The sequence below is a fragment of the Aphis gossypii genome, chromosome 3, assembly GCF_020184175.1.
Source record: "Aphis gossypii isolate Hap1 chromosome 3, ASM2018417v2, whole genome shotgun sequence".
NCBI classification, from domain to species: domain Eukaryota; kingdom Metazoa; phylum Arthropoda; class Insecta; order Hemiptera; family Aphididae; genus Aphis; species Aphis gossypii.
Genome location: NC_065532.1, coordinates 3,542,720 through 3,566,937, shown reverse-complemented (window position 1 = coordinate 3,566,937; position 24,218 = coordinate 3,542,720). Strand labels below are relative to the sequence as shown.

Here is a 24,218-nt window from a genome sequence, read left to right as displayed (position 1 = left end):
TACTAATAAAAAAAAAAATAAAAATCTTAATAACAATATAAAAAAAAAACATACACTATATACTTAACGTGTTTACAATGCAACCATAATATTTTATATAAATACACACGTCATACGCGATTCAAGTAAACAATTCATACAATCACTGGACGCACGTACAACCACCGCTCATAATCTAACAGCAGAATAGTAGAATAGTGGGGTTAGCTATATCTCTCTCATCATCTTGCCTTATCAGTGGCAAATTCTCTAGGCATGCTTAGAAATAAAAACGTTATAATCAATAATATATTACGTATTTAAAAAAAAAAATGTTATATTAATTCATTTATTTCTGTTATACTTAGGTATCTATGTATGTTTATCTTTATTTTAATCTTTTATGACAGAGCATGCGATAGATGTGTGTGCCAGCTATACGACCTTTGTCATCGCTATAAAAAAAAAACCAGTTACTCCGAGACCCCTTCTACTAACAGCCGCGTATTCATCACCCAGGACATGCTCATTCTGTTGCGCTTCGTCAACGTAATTTATAAAATGTACGTGTACGAGTAAATGACAATGTTTTTAATTTTAGTTAAAAGATTTAGTCCAGTCTCAATTACAATTATTAAAGTATTATTTAAGTAAGTGCTATTGTATATAATATATATTAAATTAAAGTCTTATTTATAAATTAATACGAATTTGAGTATTATTTATTAATTATAAAGTAAATAGAACTATAATACATCAATACGTCAATATGATAGTTAAGCATGCCCCTATATCAGAGTCAGCATTCGCCACTGTGCCTTATTGCAGCCAAAGTAACGCTATAGACGATTTTACCCTTTAGCCACGCCCAAAAAACGTTTTACATCAAAAATCTACCAAAACTATAAATGTATTTCCCCCTTTGAAGACCATAACAATATATATATATATAGTGGCGTATTCAAGAGTTTGTTTTGCGAGGTTGAAATATGTATTAATCCAGAAATCACTAATTCGTCGTATGCTGCGCCGTCTTTACCCAGTAAATTTCTCTTTAATTATAGTAACTTATTAACATCATAACTAATAAATAAGTGTAAATTTGTTACCAAAATTAAATTTAACATGTTAACTAAGAGATTAAATGGTTTTTCATAATAAAATCTAATGCTTATTACAAAATATAATGAGGAGTTTAAACATTATTAGTTTTTTATTATACAGATAATTCACAACCATACTCATCCCATCTTTTTCAGTACAATAGTAATTAATTAATTTAAATTTTGATATTTAGAATTTTTAAATGAGCTCAAAATATTTCAAATATTTTCAAATTCTTGTACTTTTTTTTTTGAATCATAAAATGTGTGTTCTCTATTAATATAAACTATTATTTTTTAAATGAGAACCTTATCCTCTCTCCTTTTACTGTATTATTTAGTGAATATATTTTTTTTAATGTTGGTTTGCCTAATTCAAACAAGTGGTTTCTCAGTTATTAAAATGTTAATACTTAGGATAAAACACATCTCCTATAGTGTTTATTTTTCTTATTATAGTTGCTATCGGTTTATTGTTATCTGGAAATTAGTTATTTCACCCTTGTATGAGCGATTGGTTAGTTTAGGCTAGAGAAAATAGCTATTATAATTATGGTAACCATAATTGTGCATATATAGTTCTGTAATATTTATATATGATATTATGATATATATTAGTAATATCTCATGTTTATTTTCTCAAAATCAACATTGAACATTATATAAACATTAATTAGGTATTATTGTTATTGACGTCATTCATCGTAAAAACATTTATACACTTTAAGTACTACGAACAGTGTGTATTTTCTGTGTTATAAAAATGCCTATCTGTATAAACATATTATTGTTATACTTCTTTGATATGCAAAACGGTAAAATAAAAGTCACGAAGGGTGATCCATCTTTCTTGAAAATATGTCAACTGTAATATGCACTGAGACTTAAATAACTTGTAACAATTTTCATCTTCAGAAAATAAAAATAAAATGTATTATTTAATTTATAATATAAATATTTTAACTTGTAGTAATTATGTTTTTTTTTTTTGTATTTGTACAATGAACATCAGTAGGTACCATAACACACAATGTAATACACTAATACAATACTTATTTGATTATTTTTTTGATTTCAATAAAATAAAGTCTTGTGACATTGTTATGTACATTAATAAATTCAACAACTGTAAATCTTCAGTGTTACTTAAATAAAATTAATTTGTATATTTGTATTCCATTAAAACAAACTCACACTGACTTATTATTCTAGCACTATAATATATATATATATATATATATATATATATGTGTGTGTGTGTGTGTTTGGTAAAATAGGTACATTATATATTACACATTTTAAATGTTAACTAAGATTGTACTTTATAATATTGAAGAGGCGTTTAGTTTAATGTTTTTGAGCAATTTTAATATATGAAAGAGCTGCATTTAATGTTAGGTCATTACTCCCATCATGAACATTATGACCCCGCCGTGTCCGATTCTTTTTCAGCTAAAAAGTTTCATTTTAATATGTAAATATTAATAATTTGAACAACGTAGACTATTAATATGTTTTATATGTAAAATAAATATTTATACCTTTAAGAAATGTACTCATAAGTTCCTTGAATATTTTTCTGCACGGTGCTTCCACAATGATATTGAAAAATACAGAGTACGATAGAGCTGTTATTAAATCGGCGTTGATTTCCCAATACTATTATTAAATCATAAATCAATTGGTGTTAACCGTTTAGTATTAAATTTTTCAGCATATGCAATGTATTTTATGATTACCAATGTCCAAAAGTTTCCATATTGTGGTTGACGGATTTGACCAATACTTTGCAACTGAACAATAAAATGTATCAGATACAGGACGTACGATAATCTTGATATGACAATGAAAAGTTTGCACTCAATAAAACTGCTGATAAAACCTATTTAAAAATATTTTTGTTTTGATAGGTTTTAATAAAAATTATACAGGTGTGATAGGATTTATTTTTAATTCAGTTTAAGATTTATCATTACTCTAATATTATTGTTATAAATAAAATGAATTTTTTTCATATTATAATATTATATAGAATTAAATTTTTTTAAACAACTATTAAGGCGTTAAATATACAATAAAAATAAGTACTAATAATATGTAGTAGTAATATAATTAATGCAGTTACGAAATTCACTACCTGTTAATATAGTCAATAGAAACCGCAAGTACTAACTGATAAAAAATAATTAATATTAATTCATGTTTTGTATATTTATAGCATGTTATTAAATGTGATTTTACAGGTATAATAAAGTTTATTGGATTGTATAACCTCTGTAGTCTCTATAACAAGTAGGTTTTGCAGCTATGTTTTCTATGTCTTTATTTTCACTACAAATATATTTCGAGATCTGATCTCAGTATCTTAATATATTAATGAAGTATTATTTATTAGTAATTACTAACGGGATTATTCATTAGAAAAGATAATTAATATTTTTTTTCACATAATTACTGAAACATTATACTGTATTATCGGTTTATATGTTTTTAATAATACTAATAAAAATAAAATTTCAGTTATTTTAATCAAACTCTCAAAATATAGTATACTATAATAATAATATATATTCAATTCATACATATCTGATATTATGTTAAAAAAGAAAAAAAATACCTGGGACATAATAATATATTGTACGGTACTTAATAATTAATAATGTCTGCCCAAATAAACCTATATAAATAATCGTGTATCCGAGGAACATTTTGTTTTTTCCGTGGGATATAATGACTTCTTTAATTAATTATTTGAATATATTTATTTCAAACGTAGGTGGTGGAATGTTCATTTTATATTTATCTACACCTGCAGCTTAAAATTTAAAGCAATATGACGTGATAGCTTAACTCTAAACCTAGAAAAGTTTAATAGGTATAATATTATTTTTATCAAAAATATTTTTTTTTCAACATATCGGTGGGATACTAAACATTTTATTTATTTTTTTATGGAGACTTTAATAAAAATAAAAATAATTTTAATAATTAATGAAGGTTGATAAAAAAATATGAAATTCGCTTTATCTAATATCAAATTAAAGATAACATAATGTTAACGGTGATTATATCACTCGGCCATATACATCTTTACACTAGTAGTAGACAGTAATAATAATAATAATAATAATAATAACTGTCGGCATGACGCAACGAGACGTTTACATAATATGTTATATATAACACCATAGCCTGTGGGTACACGAAGTCTACGATACGTACTTATCATCGCCGGTAGGTAGATACATCTTGTCGCCACATGATGAGAATATTGATGAACACAATAATAATATTATTATATGGACTCGGAAATAATAACAAACAAGAACAAGCTTTAATCATATCGATAGAATTAAAATTGGTTAATTATAATGAGTGTTTTATTTAAACATTTTAAACCGTAGAAAACAACCATCTAGGCGGACAAGGCCGCAGAAAAGATATTTGGTGTTTAAGATATTAGATAATGTCATAGGTATCATTTAAAAAAACAATAAGCGAGACAAAAAAATCTCATGTGAACCGTGATGTAGGTACCTATAAGCTTCATACGAAGATGAAAACCGGGGAAAAATTATTTAACGGCGTCATACATACTTAGATTACGATTAACTTTACTCGCGATACGTTGCATAATAAAAATTGTTTGATTAAAATACATTAATATGAAATAAACCAAAATTAAAATATAAATGACTATCAGATTCATAATACTGGATAGTGGATACATATTATATAATCCTAAATAATAACGAAAAGTGAAATATCGGTTGTTTATCACATAACCATATTATTAAATATTTTATGAATGCGTCTATTTATTTGCAGTTTGTTTTCAGGTAGTTCTATGCAATCAAATCTAATGGTTTTGAAATATCTTACAAAAATTTGATACATATGATTATATTAGAAAACTACATTGTTTAAATTGTTTTTTATAAGTTGTATGCCTATTTTGACAAAATCAAAGAAATTTGATGTATAATACTAAGTAGATACCTATATAAGAAAAAATAATATCCAAGAATTCGTTCCAAAAATGTGTGATCATATAAGTGCTACAAATTCATTTTTTTTTTTCATGACGTTATAATATTAAGAATGATATTAAATAATTTTTAGTTTTTACTATTAAGTCTTTTTATAATATTTTAAACTTTAAGTATGATTATATTAATTTATACATATTTACCAAAATTAGATAAAGAGCTGACGACAAGCAAGTACGATATAGTCAATGAATATACAATTCTCTGGAACGTGAAGTACATTATGTGATTCCATGGATTGTACGTAAGGCCTGGTAAATATAAGTAGCCAGTAACGATATAACAGGCGATATGCAGCAAGAAGCAGACCATAAATCCAATTATTCTACTTTCCTAAAAAAAAAAGAAAAAATTTATCATGCAAGTAATCCGATTTAATTAAGACAATGCTATTTTTTTATTACTTACTACTGAAAATTTAAATTTGGATTGTTTGATACGCAAATATATAAACGCAGTTGCAAGACCAACGAGGTATGTAGTAATCCTGTAATGACTCTTTATGTAAACTCTTTGGAAATGTTCAGTTGTCCTGAGGTTTTTAATATTACTAAAAAATCATAATTTGAAAAATTATTTTAAAATAAAAATAACCACGTTTATCGAAAATATAATACTAATGCTTCTATTAAAAATGTGAGAATATTATGCTAATCCACGTAACGTACATTCATATCGAAAACAAAAAAAAAATACAATGAAATTATTGTCGAGAAACATCGTTTTAACACAATATGTATTTTTTTTTTAAATAATTTATCAATGAAAAATTTTACGGATTAAAATACCTACTTTGCTTAGTATTTTTGACTAAAAAAATTTCATACAAATTTATTAATTTATAATTTTTCTTTTTTATGAAATTTTATTACTGTAGAAAATGCAAAAGTTATTTAATAAGCATAATAATAAAATAATATAAACAACAATATTTACACAATTTCTCAAGTGAAATTGACATATTTACCCATGGAAGTATGGCATCACTCCCCATTGTTTATTATCGTAAATTGATTTCGCAGGTATATACATAGATATAGCAAAGAGAACACCATAAACAAAAACACCGGCTTTATTCCATCTCCATACAATATAGGTCAAGAAAACTCCAACTATAAAAAAATGCATGTCACATGCCAAGTACCACGTGTGCACCATACACTGAAAATGATATCATTAAATTATTAAAACACATAGTAGGTATCTATAGTGTTAATATAAACATAGACAAACACGAGTTTGAATGTATTTGAGTTACAGTAATTAATTTGTATGGGTGCGTAAAACAAATGTGATAATAACATATCTGTATAATATTATGTTCTAATTAACTTTATTGCTCTCCTAAAATCATTACTATTATGCGCAAACATTATAATTTGGTCTATTATTATTATTATTATTATTATTATTATTTCATAATTAAACTAATGCAGAATCTGGTTAGATTAAATTGCACTGTAACGTCTGCATCTCGAACGAGTTGACGGTCTCAAGGATAATATGTATGCACGTAAGATAGTATATGATACACAATAAGTATAGGTAGGTATATCACTCGCCATCGTAAAAACCACTCCAGTCGAACTTGAAAAACTAGGTAGCATGTATGAAGGGCATTGTTAGATCGAAATGTACACCTACAGTTTCCTTTTTTTTTTTTAATGCTGAATACAGAATTTAGTGTGTTGTCAATTCATTTATTATAATCAATTTGTAATGTAAGAAAAATACTTTAATACTTTAAATGGTATTAGTATGGTCAGCTATATATAGAGCTATAATTTTATACACAATAAGGTTTAAGTAATATTGAATAATGTATCAAGTTTTTGAATGATAAAATATTATTACAAATTAAATATTTTATTTGATATGTACCTAAATTGTATATGCGGGTATACTTAAACGTAAGCGAAATTAAATATTATGTGACCTTTATTATAGTGTATTTACTTACACCCCTAAAGAATGTAGCATCATAGTATTATTATTAGATAGTGATTATTATTTTTAATGAAATGTTCTAAATAAGCATTTATTAACTTTGACCAAATCATCAACATGGTACCAATATAATTTTATAAAAGGGATTTTAACATTTATAAAATCACTATATCATCGCAAACAAATATAATATTATGTTTTTAAAATTTAAATTCGTAATTAAGTATGACATGCAAAAATTTCCTTGTCAGTCATCAAGCCTTAAAAGTTATGAGTGGTAAATAAATAACTTCCGGTTTTTGGTCATCAAGGTATACCAATTCATAATTACGAATTTACAATATTCTTGATAGCTAGTAGGTACGAAGGCGACTCAAAGACAAAAACTAGTTTTACTTGTTTACAATCTCCGTAGAATTCAAATTTGAACCACGGTTTCATTTATTAAACAAGATTTTAATTTGCGTTGGAATCAAACATGCGCAGTGTGTGTGTATGAAAACCCTTTACTGTGCCAAAATTACAGAGCCCTTAATTTATTCTTTGGCAATAATAAATAATAAATAAAACATAAAATGAAGTTCGATACATGAACATTTTATATAGAACATAAACAAAAGATTTTTTAAGTTTACATCTAATTATTAGATGTATAAAAAGTAACGAGTATTAGGTGAACTATAGCCAAGGTTAAAAGGTATAAAATTAAATTGAAAATGTATCCATTGTAATTTAAATCTCGTAAATCAATAACAATAAACTCAGTTGGTACATTATAAATAAGTAAAAAATAAAGATTTGATAGATTCGTATAACAGTTCAATTTAATCAGATTTTTAATTTACGGGATGCAAGTATGTGTATTTGCATCCCATAAAACATAGTTACTCTTTATGTGTGTATTTTACAGCTTTGTTATTGTAATAAGTAATTGAACACTTTTATAACACAAATAACATAATTATTATTATTAATATTTTTTATTTAATGTGAAATATTTTTTGAATTTTAATTCTGTTTAGTTATACTATTTTAACCTGTTAATATATTCATTGACCATTTTAGGTAATTTAATAAAAATGACCTTAAATTGTTTTAATTTTTCATTGTATAATATGATGTAGTTACTCATTTTTATTTGTGCATAATAAGAAATACGATCAGTTATTAAAACTTGATAATATTAATAGTATATACATATATATATTTAAATCTGACTAATCTGAGTTTACTTACATATTTTGAGTGGATCTAACTACGGTTTGTTATTAATAAATTGTTGATATATTTTATGCAATAATATTATTCAGTAATTAATCGTGTACAAATATTATTTCGATCGAGGAAAGTGCGTACGTTAGACAAAAATCTCTTTCCTGTGCCTAGGGGATTTATATCACTTACATATTACATTTTACTACCTAAACATTATAAGAGTGTAATTGTTTAAATGATTCAATATTAATTGGTTTCATATTCACAACGTTGTTTTTTATTGATAAGGTGGATTTCTCGACCAGATTCGATTCGCACCAAAGATGACTGATAACTAGACACTCAAACTCAAATTTCAGCCAATATAACAAAACTTATTTACTTCTTAGAAGAATTATTTGTTTATACATACATAATATATATTTATTTTAAACCAGTAGATATCATTGACGGGTAATTCAGCTACAGTATCCTTGCCAATGGTAACATCTGGCTATTGTTAACATTAGTTGGATAATAAAATATAGTGAATTTCTCTAATTGGCACCCCCCGAAAACGAATATTATGTATATAAGCAATAGATTTAATTTGTATTATGTTAGTGCTGATATATGCTCAATGTTTATCGTTTAAGCAGCTTTCGTTAATTAACTACAATGTTTTTTAATGGAGGTGTCAGCGAAATGATTAAGTTTATAATGAGATATGATTTTAATTGATCGATGTTAAAACTGATTTGAAGTTTGACAATTGTATAGCTACTTTTAATTAATTACAAATATGTTTTGGTGAGATGTAGTGAAGGTGTTATGTACCTTTTCCTTCAAGTTTTTTAATTAAAAATGAATCATTCATTAGAACTTCAATACTGATTGACTTTTCAACGTTAATACTTGAAATTAAAATTTGAATAGGAGTTGTTAAGATTTGCCAACACCCCCTCTTTTTTTTAGAACGTTTATTCTAAATTATTTGTTTTATCTAACTCAATTCATTTAGTTATAATAATAATAGGTATTCATCATTTTTAAAACTAAAAGTTCCTATAAAATAATTGTTGTATTAGGAAATGATTGTATAGGATTTTATTGTCGCTTGTACTAGATAATTGTATTTTTATATTCATTAACCGACTTACCGAAATAAAGAAATAATAAAAATATCTTTATATTTTTGAAAATATTTTTTTCAATTCAATAAACTTATTACTAACTTATAAATGTTGCTTCAACGGAATAAATCATAACTTATTTAAAATGCTATTATTTACTTTTAACAGAAAAGAATTGTGACATAATATTATTGTTATTGCTTTTATTATTGTAAAAGTAAAATAAGTGGTAACTTATTTTATTAATAAAATATAGCAAGTAGTATCAATAAATACAATACAATAAATACAATTAGTATATACGTAGTATAGGTACACTAACTATTTTGATATTTGACATAGTTGTTCTTAGGATATTATGTACGGTATTGTATTTTTTTAAATAATGGAATTTATTTCACATATCTATAGACTATAACCTATGTAACCAAAAAGTTTTATACAGGTAAAAATATTAATAATTTATAATATAATATAGTCTCATAAATATGTGGAATATTACACTAATTTAATAGATTTTATGTAAGTACCAGTATGTATACTATGTATACATTATTACCTATGCAATCTGTATAAGTATTATTTTAAATTAAAATACTGTAATTTGTTCAATCATTTATTATTTGTTTGTTTTACTTATAAACGATTTTATTTATAGTATAAATATATAGTATGATTATTGATTATTGAGTATAGTTAAGTAAGATAAAATAAATTATTAAAACAAAAACTACTTGAATTTACGCTGGTAGATAATGCAATACATACGGTTACTTATATACTCGGTACCATAATAGTCGATCCTTAAAAATACTTTAATAAAAGCATGATACATTGATACATTTATTATGGTCGATAGATTAATTTTATTATATTGTAAAATAATTTTTATGTTTTAATATAAATATAATCCTATAGATATAATTCACCAAACATTCCATCGCCCATATTTTTCTTTAATAATTAATTAATTCAATTCCTGATTTTTGGAATTTTTAAACATTCTTTAAGTTCATATTAATTTCAAACCCTTATGATTTTTTTTACTAATTCTTAGTGTCCTTTGACGATATAAATTTATATTTTTTAAATTATAACCATATTTTTCTTCTGTAATTTTAGTGTATATACTTTTTTTCTAAATTCAAACGAATAGTTTCTCAGTTATCAAAATGTTTATATTTTTTACTAAGTATAATAGTTGTTAATTATGAATTTAAAAAATAAGTACAATATTGGATGAAAGATGTAGTGTACTTGTACTATTTTTACAAATTGTAAAACATGTTAATAGGTTAATATTAATTATTAAAACGTTTAATTCAGCATGTTTGGTGAAATACACTGTGTATGTTTTTTTTTTTCATTAAGATTTTACAAAAATGTGTATACATTTTAATGTTAACATTTGTAATTGCACGTGTGTTTTAACTAATGTAATAGATTCATTATAGTTTTATTTAAACAAAGCAAATTCGTATAATAACTCGAAAATGAAATGTAAAAATTTAAATATATGATTAAAATTAGGTAGAAAATTACTTTATAAATAAAAAATAAAATAATTACCATTTCGTTTGAATGTACATAGTTGTTTATGAACAATAGATTGGTCCACCAGTTTTTCCGGCAAAACTCGGCTTCGGGGTAAACAATAAGTTTCCACAATGGACCATCACCCATATAAGGCAAAATAAATGCAAATATTACAATAACAGTAATATACATCGGGTAAATTCTAAAAATTAAATAAAATATACATTTTATTGTATTCTTATTTCTGCAAATATTAAATACATAAAATAAATAAAACAATAATATTTTAAATCATAGGCATTTTCGATAAAATCAGAACAAACACGTAGTCTCTATTGATTCGTAAAATACGGTTAAACTATATTGTATAAGTTATTGTTTTAAAAATTATCAAGAAACAACAATAAACATTTATAATATTTAATGTAGGTATATATTATTTATTTAATTGGATAACTTTGTTAACGTAATCGTTTGGATAATTATTATTTATTTTTAACATTTAACGATTTATATACTTCTATGATTTGTACGTCATTAGATCAAAATTAAAATAATAAATAAACTATTTTATAAGGTTGTCTAGATTTTAATCTTAACAGATGGCATATAATATTCATAGTCTGTTGAAAATATTAATTATCATTAAAACTTTCATATAAATGGTTTTAGGAGTTAAGTTTGAATCATAATTCGAGTACCTTTAGATTGTTTGTCCATGTCTAGATATTTAAACTGTCTCAAAATGTTATTAATCAAAATAACATATAGATACATGAATTATCTTTAGTAAATTGACGTATTGAAGAATGAATATTAAAAATAAAACATGAACAAATTTGACTTAAATCTTCAACATGTTATACAATATATTGGTTATTTTTATTAGTTTATCAATATAATATAATATTTAGTTTATCGTTTATGCCAACATTTTGTCTTTTGTCAATTTTTTTTAATATTTCTAAAAAAATATAATAGTATAGAATATATTAGAATTTTAAGCTAATCAGCTACCATTTAAGATTAGAAATTAGATTTTATTAAAATTTTAAATAATGGCATTTAATTTATTTAATACCTGATTATTCGGTAAATCATTAAGAACATGAACTTTAATGATTTTCCATTCCTTAAACGCTCTTCGATTACGATGTATGTAAAAAATCCGCTTACTATAAAAAATATCTCAACTGCAACCGGAGCCTTGAGGAATGACCACCAGAAGTCGGTAAAAATCTTAAAAATAAAATCATTTTTAAATTGATTACAAGGAAAAAATGTTATTATTTCTCATACGCGTTCCGAGTATTCTGGACCAATGTTTGGGATTCCTAAGTTTAAAGCTACTCTATGACCGATTATCACAGAAATTATTCCCAATGTTTTAAGCCCATTAGTTACACCATAGTCTTTGGTTTTTGGATCTTCCATTAAGTTTCTCATATTTGTTACAACCGAGAATGAATGTAAGCACTTGCCTAAAACACCAAAGAGGTCAATGTAACAATGTTATTTTCAATACATTTTACAATTCATCAAAAATTATATTATACAATATTCATATATCTATTGAACAATTATTCACGTTTCCAAACTTACTGGCAAAAGTAGATTTTCCGGGATTCGAGTGATCGCCAAATAAATCGTATATCGTGCCGGAGATCATCAATGCACAGCCCACGATAAATATTCCACTACGACACATGAAAACATGAAACAATGTTAGCTGTCAATGATCGGTAATAATATCTTCAGTTGAATTAACTCAGAAAAAATATCTCATAATGTAATATAATAATAAATCGGGACACACGCGTAAAACATACAACCCTCCGTACTAACTTATAATGATTAAAAATCTGTGGTCATAATCTAAAGCCTGTGATGAAAACGAATTGTGTTGACAGGTACTTATGGATACTATATTGACACATATAATATGTTATTTTTTAATATATTATTTATTTCTAAAGTTATTATTCTAGTGGTTTATTTTTATGTTTAAAATTGTATATATGTGATATTGCACACTAGAGTTAATTCAACTGGGGAAAAAAAAAGGACAATATGTGTCATTACTATTATCAGCCGATTGTCATGATCAATTGCCTATTATACAATTAGATACTCACTAAATCATCAAAACTGCATTAGAATACTTCATCGTCGTGTTCTTAGAGGTATACATCAACGGCGGCACTACGACGTCAACACTGATATTGCGATCCTGAAAAGCCGGTGTCAACGCACGATCGACGGATAATTGTATGTCTTCGTTGGTACAAGAGTCTGGAAAACACAACGCCCATAATAGGTTTTCCGGTCCTACTACTAACGGATCCCTCTGAAATCGGTTTAAAATATAATTTCCAACGCTGCCGTTTGTTATTTTCACGCGCTTTCCTTCCAGTAGGTACATAATTTATAATAACATAATTATTATCATACTTTCGATCGTTCCCAATCCGCTTTGATTATGTCGAATTGGTTGAGGGGTTCGTGAGGTCCTTTGTCTGCAGTTAGGTGGAATCTTACGTTTGCTAAGGCGTACGCTCCGTTAATTCCAAGACTTTTTGATGACACCCGCATGCATTGGTCAAAATATCCCAATTCGTTGACGTCACCGGATAAAATTGTTCCAGGATATTTAGATGAAGAAGTGTACACTATACAAATGCAAAATGATTACGGTTATTTTCTCTTGTACTCAATAGTGATGTGGTTACAAATATAAGTATATTATTTTTTATGATTTATAATACAACTTAAAAATACACAAGCTCTGGTATTTTACGTGCATATAATAATAAAATAAATAAAATATTTATAAATAAAAAAAAACAAATATAGAAACTAAACCATTTATACATTATTATTATTATCCTTAATAAAAATTAAAAAGCTTATTATAAATATACAATTAGGTATAGGTATTTAATATAATTTAGTGACTTATTACGATATAATGTAGTTATATTTTTCCTGATAAAAAATCTAGAGTTATATGTTTTAGGTCATGTTAGTATCTAACTTACTATCATCATAATATTAGAATTTAACTTTGCTTTGCAACAATACGCAATTTAGATTATTGTATCAAGGTATGTACACATTGTAATTTAAGGAATATTTATTTTGATGGCCATTAAAGTTAAATGATCTATACGCAATCCACAATATTACAAATATTCAAGGTATGTATGTGTAGTTAATTTTACAACTAAATAATGGACACTGTAATTATACGTCATTGTGACTAAACAATTTTAATATAACAATTATTTTCACAATACCTTTCGAAATAAATGAATGCACAATTATTTGTGATGAAATAATATTTTACGTTGGTGATTATACTTAAACTTAAGTATATCAGTTATGTTATTTCGCTTAAATTAATATTGGCATCTATACCTTATATTTTAAAATAAATATAGATGTTTTGATAACAGAAAATAATATTATCAACTATTAAGTCATAGAAAAAAATTAGATTATTTTAAAATGTTAATAAAATATCAATTATTCTAAAGATGCTTTACCGAAATTTTATATACAATATTGCTTGAGTTTTTTATAATAATAATTCCTTAGAAAGTTTTGAATGTATAATGTATACGAATTTAAAGTTATATATTATTTGAAAACAAATTTAAATAGGTAGATACGAATTGAAAAATAAAAATAAAATAGTATGTTAAGAAATTCGGTAGAAAATTAAATAAATGCATTAAATATTCATAATATCGGAGGTAGTTATATTAACAGTACAATGATTAATATGTTGTTAACTAAATGACTACTTTTATACAATTATTATTCATTATAAATTTATACGTTCTCACACTTTGTACAAAACAAACAGTAAAATAGGATATTGCAAGAAATATATTATTTCATAACAGGATGCATAATAATAATTTTCATTTTACGAAAAGTGCTAAAGTTTCTATAGTGAATATATAGAAGTATTACGCGCATATTTCCAATACCGCAAGATTTTTCTTTTAGAAGAGTTGCTATAGTTTTACTATTTATACATAATTTTTCTTGGTATATTATATACATACTAAAATGATATTTAAGACTTCTGGAGTTTGATGAAAAGAACGCTTAACGTTTAAAATATCTACGTCTGCGTATCCAAACGAATAAATACTTTATTGAATTATTTTAACTTAATTATTTAATTTGATTTATTAATTCGCCTTTGAATTATCACTCTTAATTTTATTTTTTAATGTACTCGTATAGATTGCAAAATGTATTTCTAGTTTAGTATACGTATTTACAGAATATTTTCATGATGACCATTTTATAATGGTGTTAAAAATGAAAACACAAATTACCACCACTTGTATAATAAATATATTCTTGTTTACATATTAATCGTTGAATCCAAGAATCATCTACCGTGACAAGCAATGAATACAATAATTAATTGATGTTTTATTTGGATATTCGCCGTAAATATATTTGTATAGGTGACATATATAGCTTTATATTAAATACAAATTAATAATAATATGCACCAGTGTTTAGTTGAATCAATAATTATTTAACGATGTTTCAATAAGAAAATTAAACTAATTTATGGTTATGTATACATTTAATATATTATCTAATGTTATAAAATACTTTAAAAATATTATTTATATATTATGTTTTATGTTATATATTAAAACATTTTAAATTTCTATAGGAGTATAAAAAATAAAATTAATAACTATTTTTATAAGTTTTAAATAATAAATAAAAAATGTGTTACATAGTTATTTTAGGTAAATAATTTTTGTGTAATAAAATAATTTTTAGTCGAAATCTTAAAATTATTCAAGTACTTCTGAAGATATCAAAAATATATTGGAAGTAAAAGTAATAAAAACATTGGACTTCATATGTACAGTCTAGTAATTATATGAATTATATGTATAATTATATGTAGACGAGTTAAGTTATTGACCAATAATTTGTGGTTTAACCCAGTGTCGATCTTCCTCGTTCTTAAAAGCTTTAAATACTTATAAATTTTAAGTTAATTCAATTTTTATGTACCAACCTATATACCATACAAAATGAACAATGATGTAGCCAATATACTATATAGATCTAATTTGAATAGATTTACCCACTGACCATCAAGATCAAATTAGTCTTTATCGTCTTTAAAGCAAATTTATAGTTTATTGCCCCCACAAGAACTTGTTTTGTGGGGCCCATTATTTTATTGAAGGTAAATAAAAATTTAACAAAAATAAATATTGTATAAACATTTTAATTTAAAATTATTAACTTTGATTGATGATAATTACGGAAGTGCTTTATGTAGGTACTATAAACTTTCAAAATATACAATAGAATCATAAAATATGCTCGTATAATCAAATATACGTAGTTTAAACCCAAAAATATCAAAATATGCAAAAATATGCACGAAAAGCTTTGAGTATTTGATCACAAACGTTGTGAAATGTATTGAGTAACTTACTGAGCATACGATTAAGTTAACCAGAAAAATATGCATAAAAGTCCTTATTCTACTTATAATTAATTCATAATTCCTACTAAATGTTATTTTGTATATTGAAATTCTCAACAACAACAAATATTCAACGTCGAAGAAATATAAAATAAAAAAGGTATGTTGTGTTTAAAAAAAGTTAAAAGTATAAAAAACTACAATAAAACTATAATATAATATTATAATGTAATGATTTTCAAAATGTTGTGTTTTTTTTTTTTTGTAGTGTTTTTAAATTATGTTAAAATAAAAAATATTTTTCTTAATACTAATACTTTGTAGGAAAATGAGTGATTACTGATTACCTATAAAACAATCATAAAATATAAATATGAATAGGTTATAGACAAATATAAATTAAGTCTTAAAATAACACCATCATTGATACGTATTACCATTGGTAATACGTAACCCAGCTGTCTCTTAAATATAAAAATATACCTATTTTTTTTTTAAACATATTTTTTTTTCTTTGTTAAGAACTTCAAAAAGGTTCTTGTGATAAATAATATTAAGATAAATAAGTATTTATTTTTATAGTTTCTATTAATAAAATAGTATTTTGAATTAATTTTTGGTCAAATTATTGTATTCACTTAAATCAGATATAATTGTTTTATGTTTACAAATACGTCATAATATAGATTTAATATGTCAATATTGATGTACCATAGATATTAGATATAATATATAAAATGACGTTAATAGATTCTGTGATATTATTCTATATATTTAGAAAATGTTCATATTATGCATTAATTAGCCTAATAATGTTCATAGCCAAGTCTCGGGTTAAATTTTTTGAATTACAGCAAAAAAGCAAAAATTATTTTTTGCAGATAAATCTTTATTTGACGTTTGAAGTTAAATTTCATCAAAACATGGTAGGTTAGGTTCTACACTTATAAATATTTACAAAAATTGTCATTATATTTTGAATATTTTAAATCACTATAGATTATTGTTTAATTTATAATAAAATATATATTATATAATATTTATTTTTAAGGATGTTTAATATACCAAAAGGCATAATATATTTTTAAATTTAATGTAAGTAGGTAGGTAATTGTTTTATCCCATTGCTTTTTTCATCGTTTACCTTCCACCTACACAAAAATAATGTACCTCACTACATTGATTTGAGTAATCGAAAAATAATATAAATTACAATAATTGTAGCTTTCCGAGATTCCATAATAAATCTTTTAAGAGGATCCATCTAATGGCTAGTACACATAAACATAACTATGTAAGATATATTTACAGATTGTAGTTTTTTTTTAATCAGGAAATAATTTAATATTGTAAATTATGTACCTAATACCTATAGCGTAACCTATTGAAAACATATTTAGCTCGTATAAAGAATACGTAATGTTTATTTATAAATAATATACCTATGAATCATAATTAATTCAGCCAGTTAAACTGTGATTTACTAAGATTATTTATTTAACAAATTTGCAACGATTTTAATCATGAAAAATATTTATTAACAATTTGGTAATGTATATTCTTTATACAACAAAGTTGATTCTTTTTCTTTTCTTTTTTCTATGGTACTTTTCCATAATTATAATATATTTTATTGGAAATAAGTTATACAAATCAAAGAAAACTAGAATACCTATACCTAATGATAAAAAGTTATTTTTCATTTTTATTATATATTTTCAATTATATTATATAACTAAACCAAATAAATAAATAAACTAAATATTATTTGTAATAATATTTTATATTTAACATAAATATCATTAACTCACTTTTGACAGCCCACAGTGTTTGGTTATTTAAATCATTCACGAAATGTTGTCCATCTTTAGTACATTTTTCATTGACATTAGAAAAAGGTATAAAGTTTTTCATACTATTCGCAATAATATCTCCAAACAGTGTTTGGGTATTAGTTTTGTTTCCATTATCTATAATTTGTGTGATGTTTCTTGTATTTAGTATATCATGTTCGTTGTGAACTATATCATTTCCTAAATGCCGTGTTATTTTAGATTCACTTGTGTTTTGACTCTGAGCATGAGATACACTATTGCTTGTTATTACAGCTACAGCTGTTAATGTTGTCCAAATGTATTCAAACCACATTGTTCTTAAATCTAAAAAAAAAAATCTATAATTTAAACACATTAAAATAAAATAGTATATAATAGTACATAGTATAATAGTTCATAGTAAGAATATATTATCTAAAGCTGAATATTTTAGTGTAAACAAGTATCTATACAAAATAGGGTTCAGGGACATAGTTTCAAACCGGACGGAAATTTATTTAATTATATAGCTAATAATTTTTTTTCATTCGTCTCATAACAGTATAATAATTATATATTATTATATAACATTTGTACATAATATTAGGTATGATCCATAGTGTAGAACTCAGATAAAATAAATTGTGGATTAACGTGTTTGGCAAAAAGTTAATGGACTTTTTATAATTACATTACTGTTTAATAACTAATGATAATTTACAATTCTTTGTAAGTATTCTAAAAACAGTTCAAAATTTTTCAATATTTGAATACTTACACGTATATTTTAACGTACCTATATATAATATAGAATAGTTAGTAATTATAAAATAATTTATTGTAGTCTATAAACAAAATAGTCGTACCTACTTAAGTAATGAGATAATAAAATAATGCAACATCATAAAATTATGGTATTTGATATATTTTTTTTTTTTGATTTAAAGCACAATGTAATTTATATAAAACATAGATTTACTATTTGTTACCTCCATGCTTTACAAATTTAATATAATAAATATTGTAAAAATAGTATAGCATCTACATAAAACCAAATCATCCATGTCTAATAATTACTAATGAAAACATGTTTGTATATCTATAATAATTATCGGGGATATTAATATAGAATTACTGCAGTGTATAATCTAAATACAAAAATATGCTGATGAAAAATTATATATATCTATTTTAATATACCTGTATAACAGTACTAAAATAGTTTATTAATATTATCAAAATCATTATTAGACGTGTGTAATAATAATTTAAATATGATGATGTTAAACTATAACACAACTCCTAACAATTTTTTAAACCGATATTTCTTACTTACTATCATAACTTATAGTATTGAATACTATAATATAGCATAGCTATAACCGGTCAATAGTTTTGTGTTGTAACTTATATTGTTTTTATGATATATTATTATGATAACAATGTCAAACATAATATTTTTAATATTGTATCAACATAAACGGTACAGTATAAAACGCTTTAACGATACACACATTATAATATGTTTAGCCAATGTACGATTAACAGTTGATACACGAACCTAATATCACATCATATGGCTGACTAGAATAATATATGTGTTATAAAGTAGTAATTTAAAATTGTAATTGTTGAAAAAATTACTGTACACGTATTTGAATTTCAAGGTCTTAAGATAATAATAAATTATAGTATGTTACAAATGGACTGATGGCGTTATAGAGTGAAGATTAATACTCATCAATTAAGCCAAAAATCCTGATTGATGAATATAACACTAAAATAAGTAACGGATAACAGGATATTTGAGTGCTATAATTAGAACTTGTTAATAGGTAGATATTAAGGAAAACAATAATTGGTAAGTTACTTGTGGATAGTAAGCATGACAATAGTTCTTAAGTAGCATACAAGACAAGTACTAATATTGTATTCATACCGTTGTCATTTGTCAAATGAATAATATGTTTTACCATCATAGTTATTCTAACATTGAAATCTAAATAGGTAATATCAAACGACTGCTAGGTCGATTTCTAAACCGTTTTTTAAAGATTAGAGTAAACTTTCGGAAACACTGATGGACATACTCGTTATTATTAAAATTTCCCTTAGGGCTGCTGACGTAAATACGCATCAGTATGTTTCATTGTTGTTAACTGATACAATTGCTATTGTATAATGAATTTTATTAAGAATCCAGATATAAAAAAAAATATATATATATTATTCCTATATATCTGATAAATATCATTAAAATAACATTTTTTTTTTATCTATTGAATTGGTTTCCAAAATGTTATCATATCACTCGATGTTCGTGGCCAATTATAACAGGTTGTAACACACTTTTTTAAAATCTTAAATTCTTAATTTATCTTAATTTAAAGAAAAAAAAAAAATTCAAAATCAAAATTTAATGAGATTTATCTTACAATATTAGTAATTTTAGTTTTAATTTTGAACACATTAATTTTATTAGGCCTAGCGAGTTAAAATATGTTAGTAGTTAATATAATTGTTTAAATATGTATATCGTAATGAAGTCTAAAAAGGTTGATACATATTATATTATATTCGTAAGCATATTTTGGCTTGGAAAAATTTAAACAACATGACAAGCTTCCGTGTATCATATTTAAATATTAGGTATTATTAGATATTAATTCGTATGCGATGAAAAAATGTTACCCCCTAGTACGGTGGTGCAGAATAAACTATAATCTATACCAGGCTATATGGTTATAAAATATAGTTTTATTAAAAAAAAAAAGAACAGTCGCCATAGAGATGAGAATAATTTTTGTATAGTAACCACACGAATTTGTAAAGATTCAAAATTTTAAGTACTTGCTATACCGTTTCAACGAAAATGTGATTGTTTTTGACGTCACCTTAAACATAAATTCACGCAAATAGTTTTAGACACATAGACATAATATTATGTATATAATATTTGGTATAATAATAATCCTGCAATAGCTCGAGTGCAATATTTAAAAGTGAGTTAGAATAGTAATGGACTGTCTAGAAAGCTATTGATTAGAATTATATTCTTATCTCAAGGTTTTAAGAAACTTTGTGATGACTTATTCAATAGATGCGGCGAGAGGAAGAAAGAAACTATTAAGTATACGGTAGTGGTGGTTAAGAGGAAATAATAAATTGTAGGTTTCCTGCAATAGGGTAACTATGAGGATGAAACTATGATTTTTTCAAGCTGGTGTTCTATCGATATAACACTTTATGACGGTAAATCAAAAGTTGATTAGTTTTAAAAATACTAAACCGTATAGCATGAAACATGTTATAGTTTTTAGAAATAATGATATTTATAATAAAATATTTAACAAAATATCATTAATACCTTTTACTTTTATACAAACATCGTTTTTCAAAATTCTTGGTTCGTATTACGAATGCATAGCATGTTCAAATTGTTTTCAAGACTTTAAAATGCACCTATTTTATTTTGAATCTAGAGAATATTTCTTTTTAATGTTTATATTTTTTGAAGATATTATCATTGTCAAAATAATCTTATAACAGAAACATTTTTAAACATTATACAAATGATCTAACTTTTAATCACAATATATTTATATGTATATATTGTATATATATATATATATACGATAATCGATAATTGACTGAAATCTATAAATTTGTACCTCTGTTAGAAATACATAATATTATTTAATAATTAAAATTTAAACATTTACTTTAAATATAAATATTTTCTGCCAAATTGAGTTTTCTCTTAAAAACCATGCTCTATGTTAAAACACAATGTGATAATAATAAGTTCGATAATCATAGATATTTCTTTATGGTGAATCTATGAACTTTGAAAATATGTTATTTTTATCAATAATATCGTGTTATACATTATTAGATACCTAATATACATTTTATATTTTATAAAATTGTATGTTTTATATTTTCATATTCTCCATACTATTTACCTTACTATTTACTATTATATATTCTTTCTAAAATGTATTGAGCCCAGAATCAATATGGTTAATATTAAATTAAAACTCAAATATTTTTTAAAAAATATGAAAACTATTTCAAATAAACATTTGGTTTTAAATACAGTTTGAGTAAAAACATTATTAAGTTTAATCAATTTTTAGAATGTTATTATATATTAGTAAACACTTTAAAGGAGTATAAGTATTTAGTATATAGATAAAATATGACGTGTTTAATGTTTATCACAGTATTAGGTAATGTGAAAATTTCAATAAGTTTTATTTAAGATGTTATTTTGATTTTTTTTTTTGTAAATTAATATAATAATAAAAGAATGACATGTATTAAACATTTTATAACATTTACTATACTGTCTCAAAATATTTGATTCAAATATAATACTGTTACTCGTATAAAGGAGTACACGTCATATAATATTTACAATTTATTTATTCGTGTTAACAATAACCTATTACAAAATATAAAAATGAAATATTACAATTAAGTAAAAATAAAAAATAAAAATATAATATTAATGATAATTTTGTATTGACTTACAATTAATTTTGTTGGTATCTGATTTATAATTTTAATCCAATTCGATTATCGCTGAACTTAAATACGTTTTACTAATTTTCAGATTGAAGTTATTGTTATGAAAGTAATATTTTATCTGAAAATTGAAACATCTAAATAACTTTATAAGTTGACCAAAACATTTATCTAATTTAACTGTCACGTTTTTAAATATAAATCAATTGAATTGTGCATTACTATTATGTATATATATATATATATATATATATGTATATATCATAAGAAGGTGATGTACATAATAGCTATTGTGTTACTACTAAACGTAGGTGCTTGGATAGATTCTCGTAAGGACTGTTCATTCAGAACCCCTACCTAAAATAATAAACGTAACCAAATCATATATTAAGACTTCAATACCGGAGACACAAAATATAATATTATTTTCAATTTTAACGTGAAAATGTGTGTATTTACCAGGTAGCAATACTTTATGACTCATGTCAATGAGTAGTGAAAATGTGTAAAATAAATTGATTAGGTACTATAATGTACTTAATGTGCGTAATATATTAGGTAAAATAAACTATTATTATTATAATACATTTGTGTATGAAATAATGTTTAGATAAGTAAATTAAGCTAGTTACATATATTTTAAAGCATTGGAAATAAATGTTAAATTATTGATGTACCTATCTCGGTATTCAGTATAAAACGTAATGACAATTTATAATTTTATTGTTGTTCAAATATACATTTTTGCAAAACTGTTTGTAAAAAATTCCTATTGTTGGTTAATCTTTTATTATGATTTAGGTTGTTATATCTATATATTATAGCCAACACGATATACTATCTACTTGTATCAAGTGATAAGAACATATTTTATTAGTGCACAGATAAACAAAATATATATTAACTGTAATAGAATGTTGAATGTACAAGAATTAGATGGACCGTTAGGATAAATGATTTTAAATTTGTAAAAGAAATCATGTTAAGAGAAAAAAGTAATGTTAGGCTTACTCTAAATTTTATAAATATATGTAAATATAATATATTATATAATATTTATTAGACTTTAAGTGGAGTGGAAAAAAATTGTTCGATTTAAACTTTGAGAATAGTTTGTATTTTAAAAAGGTCAACATTAAAAAAAAATATACCTAGTTCTTTTCAAAAGTATCTAAAATAACACACACAACTAAGGAAAGACGTGAATATTTATTCAAAACCATTTTTCGATTTTCTGTTTTAGATAAACTTAACTTAAAAACAAATAACAATAAATACTAGAAATATAAATAGAATATTTATATTAGTGTTCTATGAATCGTAGGTATAATTTTCTAAACATTTCGAGTTATTTTTGAGTTGTTTATAGACATTTTAAATGTTTGTTTTTTGTTAAATTACAACAAAATAATCGTACACGGGGTAAAAATTCTTAAAAACGTAATACAATA

General features: G+C 24.1%; 1 protein-coding gene across 2 annotated transcripts; it reads right to left on the bottom strand.

Annotated features, from left to right (window-relative positions):
• Window positions 1-1,752: 1,752 nt before the first annotated feature.
• LOC114131052 (nose resistant to fluoxetine protein 6-like) lies at window positions 1,753-23,044 on the bottom strand. Of its 2 annotated transcripts, none has more exons than XM_050202955.1 (14): window positions 22,774-23,044; window positions 18,235-18,575; window positions 13,393-13,610; window positions 13,077-13,288; window positions 12,544-12,638; window positions 12,241-12,422; window positions 12,023-12,180; window positions 10,975-11,143; window positions 6,099-6,292; window positions 5,540-5,681; window positions 5,275-5,464; window positions 2,822-2,964; window positions 2,624-2,741; window positions 1,753-2,534 (listed from the first exon to the last, which is right to left on the bottom strand). In XM_050202955.1, exons 2-14 carry the CDS (start codon window positions 18,569-18,571, stop codon window positions 2,503-2,505), a joined length of 2,190 nt encoding a protein of 729 aa, XP_050058912.1. In that variant the 5' UTR covers window positions 18,572-18,575; window positions 22,774-23,044; the 3' UTR covers window positions 1,753-2,502. The 2 variants fall into 2 exon arrangements, with proteins under 2 accessions (XP_050058912.1, XP_027851976.2); XM_027996175.2 differs by having other exon boundaries at window positions 1,754-2,534; window positions 18,235-18,582.
• Window positions 23,045-24,218: the final 1,174 nt, after the last annotated feature.